This window comes from Poecilia reticulata, chromosome 20 (assembly GCF_904066995.2).
Source record: "Poecilia reticulata chromosome 20, P_reticulata-male-v2, whole genome shotgun sequence".
Lineage (NCBI taxonomy): Eukaryota > Metazoa > Chordata > Actinopteri > Cyprinodontiformes > Poeciliidae > Poecilia > Poecilia reticulata.
The window spans coordinates 27,563,599-27,578,832 of NC_088849.1; the positions used below are offsets into that span (position 1 = coordinate 27,563,599).

At 51.5% G+C, this 15,234-nt stretch overlaps 1 protein-coding gene across 13 annotated transcripts in view; it reads left to right on the forward strand.

Moving 5' to 3' along the window:
- Window positions 1-820: 820 nt before the first annotated feature.
- Window positions 821-15,234, forward strand: part of kmt2ca (lysine (K)-specific methyltransferase 2Ca) — a 40,190-nt gene continuing 25,776 nt past the window's right edge. For 6 of the 13 annotated variants that reach the window (XM_081601908.1, XM_081601909.1, XM_081601913.1 and 3 more), the window contains exons 1-17: window positions 821-1,231; window positions 3,573-3,767; window positions 5,410-5,492; window positions 5,665-6,388; window positions 6,588-6,767; window positions 6,859-6,881; window positions 7,024-7,113; window positions 7,178-7,287; window positions 7,483-7,633; window positions 7,713-7,884; window positions 8,005-8,119; window positions 8,192-8,355; window positions 8,534-13,281; window positions 13,352-13,489; window positions 13,677-14,230; window positions 14,300-14,410; window positions 14,780-14,902. In XM_081601908.1, the coding sequence (XP_081458034.1) occupies window positions 3,574-3,767; window positions 5,410-5,492; window positions 5,665-6,388; window positions 6,588-6,767; window positions 6,859-6,881; window positions 7,024-7,113; window positions 7,178-7,287; window positions 7,483-7,633; window positions 7,713-7,884; window positions 8,005-8,119; window positions 8,192-8,355; window positions 8,534-13,281; window positions 13,352-13,489; window positions 13,677-14,230; window positions 14,300-14,410; window positions 14,780-14,902 (7,680 nt within the window). In that variant the 5' untranslated portion in view covers window positions 821-1,231; window position 3,573. The remainder of the gene's footprint in view (window positions 1,232-3,572; window positions 3,768-5,409; window positions 5,493-5,664; window positions 6,389-6,587; window positions 6,768-6,858; window positions 6,882-7,023; window positions 7,114-7,177; window positions 7,288-7,482; window positions 7,634-7,712; window positions 7,885-8,004; window positions 8,120-8,191; window positions 8,356-8,533; window positions 13,282-13,351; window positions 13,490-13,676; window positions 14,231-14,299; window positions 14,411-14,779; window positions 14,903-15,234) is intronic. The other 7 variants (XM_081601914.1, XM_081601912.1, XM_081601911.1 and 4 more) reach the window with 7 other exon arrangements.

The window sequence follows — 15,234 nt, forward strand, 5'->3', positions numbered from 1 at the left end:
TCTTATTAAAGCAGATTCTGTGCTATGAAGAGTTTTAAAACCTGACTGGAAAACCTCCAGAATGCCATTGTCATCTAAAAACTGTCAGCTGACACAATTTGTTCTGAAACCTTAGAAAGAAAAGGCAGCTTAGAGATAGGCCGATAATTAGCCAGGTAATAACCAGGCTAGGACCGGGAACTAGCCGGTTAGTACCTGGTTAGTAGTCTGTTTTTCAACCTGCCACACTACTTTGCAACTGATAGTTTTATTTTCTGTCTAATCAGGTGAAACTCTGATTTCCTTGTTGCTGAAAATATGTCGTGTTAATAAAACTGCCTGGTTCTACATCTAGCAGGACCATATCCAGCCATCAGTACCGGACCTGAACCCAGTCATTCTCTGGTTCTGGAGCTTGACAGGGAGTTCTCACGGTACTGATTCTGCAGAACCATAGACGTTCAAAGTCCAAAATCTTGGATTCGGTGGTTCAGATCACTTGATGGTTCTGCGTAACCAAAGATGGATGTTTTTGACCCCATCTGACTGTTGGCTCTACTCATGTACCATCAGCTGAACGGGTTCTACAGAGTCCATCAAGTTCTCCTGGAGGAGTCCTATTGGAATAGAACTGAACCGAATGACCTAGAACGTTCCTTCTGGACGGATATGTCCACTTCCGGTGTTGTGTTTACTGCACGTGCAACTGTAGTCCTGATCCCCCCCGCTTCCGATCCGGTCCAGGTTTCCCTGGTCTGATGACAGCAGCCGCATAACAGGAGCAACCCTCCAACAGATCCCTCCGCGGGGTCACACACACTTTTTACACAACACAAACAAACCAGGCGGTTACGATAGAGAGCTGGGCCATACGGACACTCTGCTGGGCCACAGTCTGGTGGAAGGCTGCCTTCATCCCGGCGCTGGTTCCAGGACGGAGCGGCCACCTGGTGGGGCTGTTGGGCAGGTTTTCTGGGATCTACTTCTCCTGCTGGGGCTGACAGGCGGTGCTTCGGTCGCTCCCAAACATGGCCTCCATGACGGAGCGACCACTTCAAGTTTGATTTCTCACTGATTATCTGCGTCCAAACTGCGTGTTTTTCCTTCCACAGCTCACGGGAATGTTTCCACGGAGCAGCTCTGTACGGCAGACACCAGAAGCAGATGTTTTCTGTCGCAAAAGTTTGGTGCTGATCACGTCGCTCTAAGTTGACTGAAAGCTGGAAAGGAAAAGGAGAACCGCGTCAAATCAGTAAGCAGCCTGTCTCGGTCCTCCTTCCGCTGCTGACTCACCCCGAACCGGGGGCCAAGGCCGGCTGTCCGCGCTCCCTGCCCTGCTGTCACTAGCCTGCACCGCGCGACAGACAGCCGAGGAGCTAATGCTAATGCTAATGCTAACGGTGAAGTGAACGGGGAGGCTACCTGCTAACGGCTACACCGACTGTCATTAGCAGCTTGAGTCCGGGCATCCAGGCAGGCTTAGCGGGCTGATGCGGTATGGGAGGCCGCCTACCGGTCTCCCAAAGCCGGCTGCCGTTAACCGGCTCTAGTCCTCTGACAGTTGGGTGTGTTAGCATGGAGCTAGTTGGTTAGCCACACAGTTATGGCTCACCTGACCTGGACTCACCTGTCCGAAAGGGCCTCCCTGACCTCTGATAGGCACCAGCTCATCAGATGGAGATATGCATCTGATGAGCTGCGTATCTCATCAGATGCGCAATGGACTCTGGTTCTGAAGGGTCCATTGCTGCCTCAGGTAGAGGTTCTGGTGTCGTTCTGCATGGTTCTGATGTTCCCAGTTCTCTAAGGTCAGACAGGATGTACATAGTTGATTTTAAGTTCTCTAAAGGTCCAACCTTGGATCTAAGATGGGTCAGATACTGCAGGCTTGAGTTCCAGGGTAGAATCTTTGTGGTTCTGACAGATTGGCTGTAGTCCAGTGGTGGTTCTGAGGTTCCTTGGTGTTCAGGTCCAACACTCAGGTTCTGAGGCAGGGTTCCTCCAGTGATTCTAGACAGCTCTTCTGCTGCAATAGTTGGAGGTCTAAGACATATTTGATGGTTCTGGTCCACTGCTTGTTGACTGTATATGAGAGTATAGCAGAAGGTGCAGATGATCCACCTGGAGTGGCTGCTGGTTCTTCTATCAAGAAAAACAAACCAAAACCGATCAAAACACAATGAACAACTGGAAAAAGAGAAAAAAAAATAACTAAAAAGTCCAATCTAGTGCAGCTCCTGGAATCCAGCAGACTTGACTCAAAGAAAACAGCAAAGCTCAGCTGATGGGACCCATCAGGTCCAACCAGTAGCAGGTGTTGGGTTGGTGATCTGGACTAAGGTAGTCAAAGGTTCTCCACCACAACAGAACCCTCCCAGACTTTCCTTTTATCTGCAGCTCATCATTGGCTGCACTTCCACTGCCCAGAAAATTGCACTTGGAATAGCAACAATAAATTTACCTAATTTAAACACTGTAATATCAAAAAACACCAATTTTTCAATAAAAAAATGTGTGCTAGTATGAGGTAGTTTTTCAAACATGTTAAATGGGTGTATATTGTAAAACTGCAATGAATCGCATCATCAGTTTGTACCCAGTACTTTGGTCATTCTGACGTCCAGCTTTCTCCAGTCGAGCTCACACAGCATCAGTTCATCAAAAGTTGATCAATCCAACACGTTGACTCTGTTAAATCACTGACTACCATTTCCCCAAAAAACGCAACATGCATAGCTGCTCCTGAGTAGGCGGGGCTTGTTGCTCCACCACCTGAATAAGATGCAGACCTCTCCTCTGATTGGCTGATAGATGATGGCTGAAGTATTAGTTTATAATTACGTTTATCCATTTCTGCCATGATTTTTGAGAACTTATCTCATGAACAAGCTTATTCACGCATGATTTTCAGTGGATTTCTTATTTAATGGAAACAATGCAGTCGGACAATTTTATTTTTCTACATTAGCTGAACATAGATTTGTGCACATTTATAATGGAAACCCAGCTGGCATCCCAGTTGCTCCATCTGCTGATGGACCATGGATGAAAAGATAGATTAATGGATTTATGGATGGATGTTGGTTAACAGATGGATGGATGTCTGACGGTTGGTTGGTTGGATGACGGGTGGATGTTAGTTGATGGATGGATGATGGATGGTTTGTGGTTCTGCCTTCACACCATCTGCTTGAATTGGTCAGACAGTAGAACCAGTACATGTCCCATCTCACCAGAACCCCTCAGTGGCTCAGTCACCATCACACAAGAGTTTTGATATTAAAGCTACAAGTTGTCCAACTAAAAGAGATTAAATAAACATACGAGGCACAGAAATTTTCTGAACTAAAATGGTAAAATAATAGGAAAAAAACAATAGTCGTGTGATTCTGCAAAGATCCCACCTCTGCTAGGTTGGTTGCTACCAGCTGGCACCTGCAGATCTTTGATCTTCAGTTAGATGTGTTGGTGTGAACCATTTGTGCTGCCAGACGCCTTATCTCACAAGCTTAGTGTGGCGTCTTCTTGTGGTCAGGGTGGAGCCATGTATGGTAACAGAAAACTTTAACCCTTATCTGTCTGCTTGTACCTAGAATGCCCTCTGAGGCTCGGGAGCCTCGGGACAGAGGACCTCCCCATCCCCTCACGCGGGCTGGACGCAGCGCTCAGCTGGCCAAAGCTGCAGCCACTAGCCCTGCCCCTGAGAAGCGACCCCGCGGGCGGCCTCGTAAGGATGGGAACCACGGCCGCCCAGCGCCTCCTGCTCCTCCTTCACCCAAATCCAAGAAGTAAGTACACCACTAACGATGCATGGGAAATGGCCTGTACTTGTATAGTGCTTTTTTATGCCCAGAGGACCCAAAGGGTTTCATACTATATTCAATCATTCACACACACATTCACACATTAATGGTGGCAAGCTGCAGGACCCAACTCTGTCAGTGTTGGGTCACACTGACGGAGGCATGGCTGCCATGCACCAGCACCACTGTGCCCTCTGACCAGGAGGCAAGGCGGGAGAAGTGTCTTGCCATAGGACAACTTCTTGGGCAACTTTCCACCATTGTCAACTGGAAACACCTGATTGGTACTAGGATTAGTTTGGACTTAGGTCCGGTTCTGTTCTCTAAACAGAAACTGGTCTATGTTTGGACTATGTAATCACAACGTATGATATGAGACGACATTAATTTGATTCAAAGGGTGTTGATATCTTTCCGCCCTGGGTTCATTTCAAATGTACTCTTGTTTCACTTGAATTTGGCTGAGCAAGAGCCTCCTAGACCATGAACTTCACTCTGGTGAATCCTATAGAGCCGCTGCACTGCCAACCAATACATCAGGGATGCTGGGCTGGACGAGAAACGGGAAAGAAATTCTTACAGAAGATACTCTTGTGAACGAGGTGGGAAAGGAGATAGAAAACGGAATAAATAATTTGGCACTGAATCAAGCCATCTTTATTGTCTGATCAGTGATTGCTGCTATTCAGGTATTGATGTCTAAGACCTCTGATGTTTTTCAGGCTGAACTAGGATGCAAACTGAGCTGGCTTAACTTAGTCCGGTCTGGGTCTGCTTAGTCTGACTTCAAGCAAGGTACTAACTAGGGCTGTAGTGATACAATTATCTCACGATACGATATATATTGCGATATTCAGCAAACGATATAATTCAATACACTTCTGCAATTTTCTGAAAGATTTTAGAGGGACAGAGTGATTTTGGTGACATTTTGTGACTGTTATAGAGTTGGATTGAATTAATTTAACTGAAAACTGATTAAAAGCACCAACTACACAATACCTGGCTCTGGTTGGAAACAGACTTAAAGTCGACAGCTGGACAAAAGGAATCAAAGAAGTGGTGAGAAAACATGTTTCTTTTAGTTGAAATAGTACAAACTGTAGCTTACATGCATTTGTAAAGTAAATAAAGTGAAACAAGTACCTGCTCTGAAGAGTTTGATTTTTTTTAACTTGACATCTGAAGGAACCACTCAGCCTGAGACCGAATCTGTCTCCCGGCGAAGCAAGCAGTGAGTGAGCAAGGTGACAGTTGGATGTTACGATACTTGTGGATGAATATCGATTTTTGTTTTGTTTTTTTAGGAAAGAAAATATCGATATGTATCTCAAAATCGATGTTATTACACAGCCCTAGTACTAACACTTAGGGTCCTCACAGACATACGACTGTACCTAAAAGTATGTTTGTGGTCAGAATGTCAGGAGGAAGTGGTAAGGGGCATGATGGTAAAATAGGCACCAGGTGAGGGGTGGACTTAGCTCCTGGGTTTACTTCCTACCAGACACAGGCTGTGATGTCATTCTGCTCATGTTCTTAAAGTGTTTCTGAATGCGAGAAGAACCAGGTTTCCAGCAGCAATTGCATAAATATCAACAATTCCTGTTGAATTGTGTTCCTGCAGGGGGCGAAGCCGAGGAAGAGCCCAGGTAGAGGGTGAAGAAAGCGCAGGGACTACAGAGAAGAGGCGACTCCAGAAGAAGACAGGTGGGCCTTAATGACAGATCAGAGCTCCACCCACAGGAACTCATTAGTTCTCAGGAGGTCCTACAAAAAATCTCAGCTTCATTTTCTGACTCAAACTTAGCTGCACTCTGACTTCACCGAGCTACTTCTGAATTCTGCACTCTCCTTTGAATCCTCTGTCTGATCTCCACAGAGCCCAAGGAGCCCTCAGAGGCCAAGGGACCGCAGGAGCCCAAGGAGCCCCCAGAGGCTAAGGAGCTCATGGAATCCAAGGAGCACATTCAACTGCTGGAGCCCAAGGAGTCCCTGAAACCACCAGAGCTCAAGGGACCGCAGGAGGCCAAGGAGGTCACGGAGCTGCTGGAGCCCCCAGAGGCCAAGGAGCCTCCAGACGCCAAGGAGCCCATGGGACCTAAGAAGCTTGTGGGTTCTCGAAGGTCCACCTCCAGGCGGAAGTCCCACAAAAACCCTGAACCAGACCTTGAACTGAGCCAGGTTGGGCTCAGTTCCTGTCCTGAACCAGCTCCTGAGCCCAGAGTCCCAAAGTGCAGCTCAAAACCAGCCCCCGTTTCTCATGAGGTAGACGGAACCAGAACCGGTCCTGTTCCTGTTGATCTGTTATCGCAATACGTCCCTGTGGAGGATGCTCAGGTCTGCGCCCCAGAACCAGGGGAACCTGCCCACAGCCCCACCCCTATGGAGAGCAGCTGTCCCAGTAAGGTTTCCGTGGACACCAAGGAGGGCTGTGGTGCCGGTACTGTGCAGCAGAATCCAGAACTGAGTCCCCACTCCAGTCCTTCGGTGTCCCTTTGCCTGGAGGATGAGGATGAGAGCTCCCTTTCCCCCCTGTTCCAGCACTCCCCATCAGAGGAATCAGGAGACTCACCCGCCCCAACCCTGGGACATGCCAAGAAACGGTGAGTCTGGGTGTTCCCATGGAAACACTCCTCCTCAGGCTCCGCTGCTACTGATTGGCTTGTCATGTGGGGAGAGCTGTGGAGAACCTTCTGAATGGTTTCAGAGCAAATATTCCCTGGACTAGGCATAATTAGATGACCCGTTGCCATGGTCACACAGGACCCGCCTGAGTTCATGTATTCTCCTGTCCTCCTGCAGGCTGAAGCAATGTGCCTTCTGTTACCGCGGCGACCAGCCTCCTCTGGGCCAGGGTCGTCTTGTGGTGTTTGGTCCGACGCCAGGCTACATCCCACTCCACATCCTGAACCGCCGCACCTCCTCTGATCGTGTTGATGACTGCCATGACCACTGCTACCGTGGAGACAGGGCCCCGCCCACGTATGTGACCTCACTTCCTGTTCAGAGATAAAGAGGAAGAAACTGTTGGTTTGAAAAGATGAGGCTGACCAGATGATCTGTTTGTTGTCAGGTGCAGCAGACCAGCACAGTGTGGTGAGTACTGGTGCACCTGATCTCCAGGTGATCACCTGATGGTAGATTTTCGGGTGATCACCTGGAGATCACCCGGTGATCCACCATCAGGTGATCACCTGGTGATGGGCTGCAGGTCAGTCACGGTCCCTCTGTGTTTCAGAAGATGAATCTTCTTCAGAGTTCATGCGGCAGCTCGGACCCATCGGCCTTCCACACGACATCAACGTCCAATCACTGTTCGACCCCACAGGTAACCCTTCCTCCTTTTCCGTCTTCTCCTCCGTATACATGTGCTTACCTGGCTCTGTGTGCAGGTCAGTGCTGTGCTCACCTGCAGTGTGCCGCCTGGTCAGAAGGTGTGCGCCATGGCGATGGCCAGTCATTGCTCTTTGTGGACAAAGCCATCGACTCAGGAAGCAGCCAGGTGAGTTTCTGACCGGAAGTTGTCTGGGGGGTTGATGGATGGAGAGCACAGCCTTCTGCCTGGGTGTCCAGGTGTTTTCAGGACTTTAGACCTTCAGGAACTCTGATGCTGAACGGGCTCTTGGCTCAGATCCAGTTGCACTCTGGAACCCATCAGTCAAATTAATAAGCCCCGCCCCCTGTCTCATCTGTCCAGGTATGTGGGTTCTGCCAACGCCTGGGTGCTTCGCTGCGTTGCCAGGAGACGGGATGTGGGCGGAGCTATCACTTTCCCTGTGCTGCTGCTGCTGGTGCTCATCAGGACTGGACCCAAAGGCTTACACTGTGCCCGACACACGCCCGCCCAGGTGGGGGAACACAGAACTCCGCCTCCCCCCACTTCGCCTCTTTGTTGCCATGGAAACATACTAACCTCTGTCTACACAGGCTCCTCGAGGTGTTTGTCATGTTTGGGCGGAACCGAACCCAGCAACTTGTTGATGTGCTGTTGTTGTGGTAGCTGTTACCATGGCAGCTGCCTGGAGCCGGCTCTCACCCCATCCCCTCTGGTCCGGTCCGGGTGGCAGTGTCCCGCCTGCAGGGTGTGTCGCAGCTGCAGGTGACAGAGCTTCTGACTGAACTAGTACCTGACTGTGGAGCATCACTGTTGGCTTGACTGGTTCAGCAGGTCAGAGGTCATCCTGTCGGTCCTGACCAGCTCTCTGTGTGTGTGTGTCAGGTTACGGGGCAACGAAGGCCTGCTGCTGGTGTGTCAGCGCTGTGATAAGACCTACCACACACACTGCCTCTCTCCTCCTCTGGACGGCACATCCAACAGCACTTGGACCTGCAAGGTCAGAAAATCTCTGTCGGGTACAACTGTCCAGGTGTGTTGCTTCTGATTTCAATGTGCCTTTTTTCTCCAGAACTGCAGAGTATGTCGCCGATGTGGTGTGACATCATCGGGTCAGTGGGCCAATCATCAGTTTTTGTGCGAGTCATGTGACCCTGCCCTGCCCTGTCCTCTCTGTTACCGTGCTGTTGACTTTGCCTCGCCACAGGACAGTCTGACCTGCAGCAGCTGCTACAGGTAAACAGGTTTAGAGTGGAGTTATCCTCTGACTAGAAGCCAGTTTTCAATTTTCTTCAGTAAAGATGGAGGTAAACAAACAACTATGAGGTCTTGCAGCTCTTTGACAGGATGTGACTGAAATGTGTTTACTTTCCTTCCTCAGTCTTTTGAGTGTTTGATGTTCTCTGTGCTTCAGGTCTGTTCATGCTGAGTGTTCGGACCAGGCTGGGGAGCGCACAGCAGAGTCTGACCTCTACCTCTGCTCCTCCTGCAGCCCTTTGGAACAGCAGCTAGCCCCACCCTCTGACACCTCTCTGGCACTTAGTCCACCTGCTGCTCCTGATCCAGGCCAGCTCATCTGCCTGGAGCTACCATCTAGTCCTCTGCAGAGTCCGAACTTATCAGAGCTTCAACCTAGTCCCACACCCACTTCTGCAGACCATTCAATAAGTTCGGTAGCAAGTGAAAGCATTCCTGGAACGTCTCAGAAGGACCTCCAGCTCATTCCTCCACGCTCTCCATCGTATCGGAAGGACGGTGTTGCAGCGTCGCTAGAAGTTCTTGAAAAAAGTCCATCTCCACCTACTGGAGATCAGAGGCACACATCAACATCAGAGCAGACGGACCTCCCGTCGTCACCGACTCTTGCAAAATACAAACCACCTGTCATATCACCATCCGCCTTCGTTCAGATCCTGGAGCAAGCTGCAGCCGAGCCCCACCAGAGTCCTGCGTCCCCTCCAGCCGAGCCCCACCGGAGTCCTGCGTCCCCTCCAGCCGAGCCCCACCGGAGTCCTGCGTCCCCTCCAGCCGAGCCCCACCGGAGTCCTGCGTCCCCTCCAGCCGAGCCCCATCGGAGCCCTGCGTCCCCTCCAGCCGAGCCCCAGCGGAGCCCTGCGTCCCCTCCAGCCGAGCCCCAGCGGAGCCCTGCGTCCCCTCCAGCCGAGCCCCAGCGGAGCCCTGCGTCCCCTCCAGCCGAGCCCCACCGGAGCCCTGCGTCCCCTCCAGCCGAGCCCCACCGGAGCCCTGCGTCCCCTCCAGCCGAGCCCCACCGGAGCCCTGCGTCCCCTCCAGCCGAGCCCCAGCGGAGCCCTGCGTCCCCTCCAGCCGAGCCCCAGCGGAGCCCTGCGTCCCCTCCAGCCGAGCCCCAGCGGAGCCCTGCGTCCCCTCCAGCCGTGCCCCAGCGGAGCCCTGCGTCCCCTCCAGCCGAGCCCCAGCGGAGCCCTGCGTCCCCTCCAGCCGAGCCCCAGCGGAGCCCTGCGTCCCCTCCAGCCGAGCCCCAGCGGAGCCCTGCGTCCCCTCCAGCCGAGCCCCAGCGGAGCCCTGCGTCCCCTCCAGCCGAGCCCCAGCGGAGCCCTGCGTCCCCTCCAGCCGAGCCCCAGCGGAGCCCTGCGTCCCCTCCAGCCGAGCCCCAGCGGAGCCCTGCGTCCCCTCCAGCCGTGCCCCAGCGGAGCCCTGCGTCCCCTCCAGCCGAGCCCCAGCGGAGCCCTGCGTCCCCTCCAGCCGAGCCCCAGCGTAGCCCTGCGTCACCTCCAACCAACACCCATAAAGTTCTTGTTGAGACTCTGAGTACTGCGTCACCTCCAGCTGAGACCCATAAGGTTGTTGTTGAGACTCTGAGTACTGCTTCACCTTCTTCTGAGTCCCATCAGAGTCCATCAACACCTCCAGAGGAGACACATAAGATTCCTACTATGCCTCCAAGTGAGACCCATCAGATTCCTGCATCATCTTCATCTGAGACCCATGAGAGTCCGACAGCTCCAGCCATGACCCATGAAAGTCCTGTAAGAACTCCTGCCGAGACCCATCAGAGTCCATCATCAACACCCTCAACCCATCAGAGTTCTGTATCACCTACAGTGGTACATCAGAGTTATGAGGGGACCTATCAGAGTTCTGCAACCTTTCCAGGAGGGATCGATCAATTCTTACCAGAAGAGGCTGAAGTCTCTGGTGAATTTTCTGTAAAGACGGCAGAAAGTCCTTCCTCCTCTACAGAGGAGCCCCTTAAGAATCATGTAGTAGAGAACTCGAGCATTGTTCCAATTCATCTTCCACTCACCCTGTGTCAGAGCCCTTCAGTACCTCAGCAGGAGGCCCATTGGAGTGCTGCAGTACCAGCAGATGATTTTCCTCAGACTTCTACTACACTTCCTACACCAATTCTAGAGGACAGCCATCCAAATCTTGGACCATCTCCAGAGCAGAGCCACCAAAGTCCCTCATGCCTTGTACAAGATCCTGATAAAAATGATGCATTGTCTCTAGAAGAGACCCATAAGAGTCTTCTACCATCTCTAAAGAAGACTCAACCCCATAGAAACCTTGTTCCATCAGCAGATGAGCAGGTTACTGGTCAGGTCCAGCAGGCTTCTTCAGTGGAGACCAAAAACAACCAGGGGCCATCTTTAAAAGAGACTTTCTCACCCTCTCTACAGACAACCCATCAAAGTCTGCTGCTTTCTTCTGATCAGCATATTCCTCCAATGTCTCCCCTAAAGTTTCAGCAACCATCTGTGGAGTCTCCTGGTGAGAAATATGAAACTCCTTCTCCAGCTCCAGAAGGCACCAATCAATCTGGTCCACCCCTTAGCCACATGTGTACAAGTCCAAAACCATTACTAAAAGGTTCTGCTCCGTCTCCAGGGGAAACTTGCCAGATTCAAGAACATCCTCTGAAGAACTTGGGTGAAGGTTTGGTTCCATGTCCAGAAGCCGATCTCCAAAGTCTTTTTACATCTCCTAAAAATCTCAAACAAGATCATCCACCATCTCTTGAAAGGACAGAAGACTGTCCTGAATTAAACCTCGTAAACTTCTCAGAAGTGGCAACTTTGTTGCCTAAAGAGATCCATCCAAGTTCTGCTGAACTACCACATCTCCAAGAAAGTAGTGATGGAGATCACCAGGACAGCTTCAGGCCAACACATTGTATGTCGAGCTCAACATTATCTCACCCTGCTTCCATTGACCAACAGTCACCTTGCTCATCACCACACTGTCAGTCAGAATACCAGGAAAGTGCCCTGCCACACCAACTTGAACCTGAAAGGTCTCCTCAATGTCAGGCTAGACCAACAGGATTTGAATTTGGGCCAGTGTCCTCTTGTCCTAGTCCAACCAAAAGTTACCCCGTAAAGGTTCTTCAGAGTTCTTCTAAGCTCAGTTTGAACTGTCCTTCTTCTGAACCAGACTTCACAGAGGACCAACTGGGTACTCAATCTCTGCAGGAACATCTGGTTAACAACCCCCAGCCACAGAGTTTGAGTACATCAGGGCTGAGTCCTACCAGGTTTCAACAAGGATACCATCTGGAACCCGAGGCACCGCTACAAAGACCATGCAGTCCAATAAGCATCATGAACTCCCAGCCCAACCATACATTGGAAACTAATACATCTTGCCCACAAACTCCCAGAACACTGGACCACACAATCACTGGCTCAGACCTTCCACAGATTCTCTGTAGTCTGAACCCTAAATCACCACAGATATCTGGTACATCTACCAAGATGGCACTTGGATCCTATTCAGCTCCTTGTAGCCCTCACCCTCTCCTGGGGAAACCTAGACCCCACAGCTCTTCACAACCTGCAAGTCCAGCGCACTACAAGATGGTCAGGCAAAGTATTGACTCTGGTGGACTGAATCTGGAAGGTATAGAGTTCACCCATGACTCCTCTACAGTGCAATCTGCTGAGAACTACCAGCCTCACATCCCTGCCCTACAGATGCCAGAAAGCCTTGATAACAGTAGCACTTCTCTTGAACACAGTAGCCTAACTTGCTCACCTTGTGTCCAGGACACAAAGGTAGACCAGAGTCCTTACAAAAGTCTGTCACCATGCACAAGTGATGGTTCCAAACAAGCTGAGCCAGTGCCTACAATGCCTACAAACCCTGCCTTCTGTCTCAAAGTCTTGCCAATAGAGACTCACCACACACCACAGTCAGCTGGTCTCATACCAGCGAGGTCCACAACACAACAAGATGGCCCAGAGTCTCCATCATTAATCGAAGCACAACCGGCTCAACCTGGTGACTCCATTTCTGGTCAGGGTAAGGATATAGAGCTCCACCCGGATAGACTGGTCCATACTGAGGCCCTTATTGACTTTGGTCCCACACAAGTCCACAGCTCTGCAATGACATCTTCTACCCATACTCTGTCAGCTAGCAGTTCTGTTGCCAACAGTCTGACCAGTATTCCCACAAATGGTGTCTCTCCAAGGACTAGTCATGCTGGTCAAGCTAATACTGTTTGTATAGTACAAACATCCGTTAGCCCACTTCAGAGTCCAGCTCTGGATGCGACGGTGCCCCACAGACCCTCGTCCAACCCTGGAACCAGTCCCGACCTTCGTCAAGCTCCCTACAGCCCGAACTCTCTGTCAGATTGGGTCCAGGCTGTTGATCTTTCCATCCAAAGTGCTGCTGTTCCCTCTTACTCTGTTCTGGATGCTGGTGCTGTCCAAACGGCAGAATCCAATGAAGGATCTCAGAGATCTGGTGACCCTGCTCAGCCTACTCAAAGCCTTGCCAGTCCTTCAGGCTCTGTCCACCCACAGGTTAGCCCTCCATCTGAAGTATTGACTTCAACGCTTCAGGCTCCAGTTAGCTTTGTCAGAACGTCACAAGAATGTTCTGTCCTTGGGGCAGTGTGTTCAGAAAGACCTCATGCTGGTCCCAGACCAGGTCCTGTGCAGCTGAAGCCAGGTTCTGACAGGATTACCATTGGTTCATTGTCTCCAGAGTCTGGTTCTGATGTTGGTTCTGATTTTGGTCCTGGTCCTGGACAGCTACTGTTCAATCTTGATCCAGGTAACCATGTTCAGCCAGTAGCTTGCTCTGAACCTGATCTTGATTGTGGTGGTTCTGGTGTGAACTTTAGCCTTATCCCTGAACGGCCTAGTTCTGGACATGGTTGTGGACCTGCTGGAGGTGAGTATCATGGAGAGTCCAGCTCTGATGGGACATCAGACTGTTTTCTAAACTGGTGTTGTTCCTGCAGCAGAGCAGAGGATTGCTGAGGAAGAGCAAGGAGAAGCGGCAATGGAGAGTCCAGAAGATGAGGACGATTCTGCTGAAATGACTGAGGCACAAGGAGATGATGAGAGTAGCCCAACACTGGGTCCGGTCTGTCCTTCAGGTGAGAACCGAAGTTGTGCTGATACCATCTATCTCCAGCGGACAAGACTGGTTTACACTGGTTCCAATGGTCCAGATCAGTTCCTATGGTCAAATTTGGGTTGTGCTGTCTCACCTACATTGTTTCTGGGTTCTGACGGGTCGGTCAAGGGTTGAGTTCTAATTGGTTCTGGTTCTTGTTTCTGTAGGCTCCTCCTTTCCATCAGTCTCCCTGTCCTCCTGTTCTCGCTCTCAGGACACAGCCCCGAGAGGAGACCATCCTCCATTGGCTGAGAGGAGGAATATGGAGGAAGAGTACAGCCAATCACAGAGCCTGAATAAACTAGTTGCCATGGCAACAGAGTCAACCAAAGATGGACAACAATCCCACTGCGAGCCTTCAGAGAAGCAGGAGATAGGGACGGCAGAGAGACACCAGCCAATCAGAGATGAGGAGGCGGGACCAGATGAGGAGGAGACCTCAGATGGCCCCATTCTAGATCTGGACCAATCCTTGGACATGGAAGTGATGGAGCTGATGACCTCAGCCACACCTCCCACCTCCCGCAGAGGAAAGTGGCGGAGCCTAAGGCCCCTCCCTTCCTGGTCCCACCCCTCAGACGACCTGTCCATCCGTCTTCGGCAGTCTCCGTTTTCCACAGAGGCGTCTCCCGAGACCTCACCTGCCCGGACCCCGGTCACTCCTCCACCTCTGACTCCACCAACTCCTCCATCCTCCATAGAGACTTCGCCCCCTTCCCAGGTAAGACTCCGGCAGGGCTACTAACATCTCTTGCAGTCTCCACTGGCTGATCTCACTTCATGTCCCTAGGCTCCACCCACTGCCGTGTTCCTACTGACCCCAAAGATTGGCATGGGAAAGCCCGCCATCTCCAAGAGGAAGTTCTCCCCCGGCAGAGCGCGGTCCCGGCAGGTACCACAGGTCCGATCCGATCAGCAGCCTCGCTCAGAAGCATCAGAGCCTCTGGTTGGAGACCCAGAGCCTCGCCTGGTGGGCCGGAGCATCCTGCCTGTCAGGCTTCTCGCCTGTCGGGCCGGATCCTCCTCCCCGGCGGGCCGGAGCCTCCGATCTGGTGCATGCTGCTTCTTTGTGGCTGCAGCCATTTAGCATGTCGCTATTTAAACTTTCTGAATGTTTGAGCAGAGCTGCATGCGGTTGTCATGGTAACATCTCACATCTTGACTAGGCTGTTTTTTATTTGTGGCTGTTGCATTTATGTTGCTGCATTTTGTCCCCCTCCACTCTTCCTCTCACTCTTGCCCTCCTACCTGGCCCCTCTGCATGACTCAGGGTTCGTGGTGCAGCAGCCGCAGGGCGCCGAGCCCTCCCTCATCCTCCCAGGATTCCACGGGGGAGGGAGGTTGGAGCCCTAAGCCCCGCCCACCTGACTCTCCTCTGTGGAGCATGAAAGTGGTAAATAAGCGTACCCAGACATGATGGCTTCAAGTTGTCAGGCATTTGGTTCCAGCAGCAGCAGCAGTTAGCCTGAGGCTGAAAGTGAGGATTTAAATTGTTCTTTGGATTTAAATGTAACCAATCAGAAGCTTGCTGCTCCAGCTGAGCCCGCCTCCAGCCGTACATGGCAATTCTTCTGGTCCAGCTGCTTTCTGGTTCTGGTACTGGTTCTGCTTCAGAACCCAACATTCGGCTTTGCTAGAACAAACGGCCTGAAAACCTGAGATGTTCAGAACCTGCTGGTTCTCTTAAATCAGGACTGTAAACCAGCTTCACTCTGGTCTTATTAC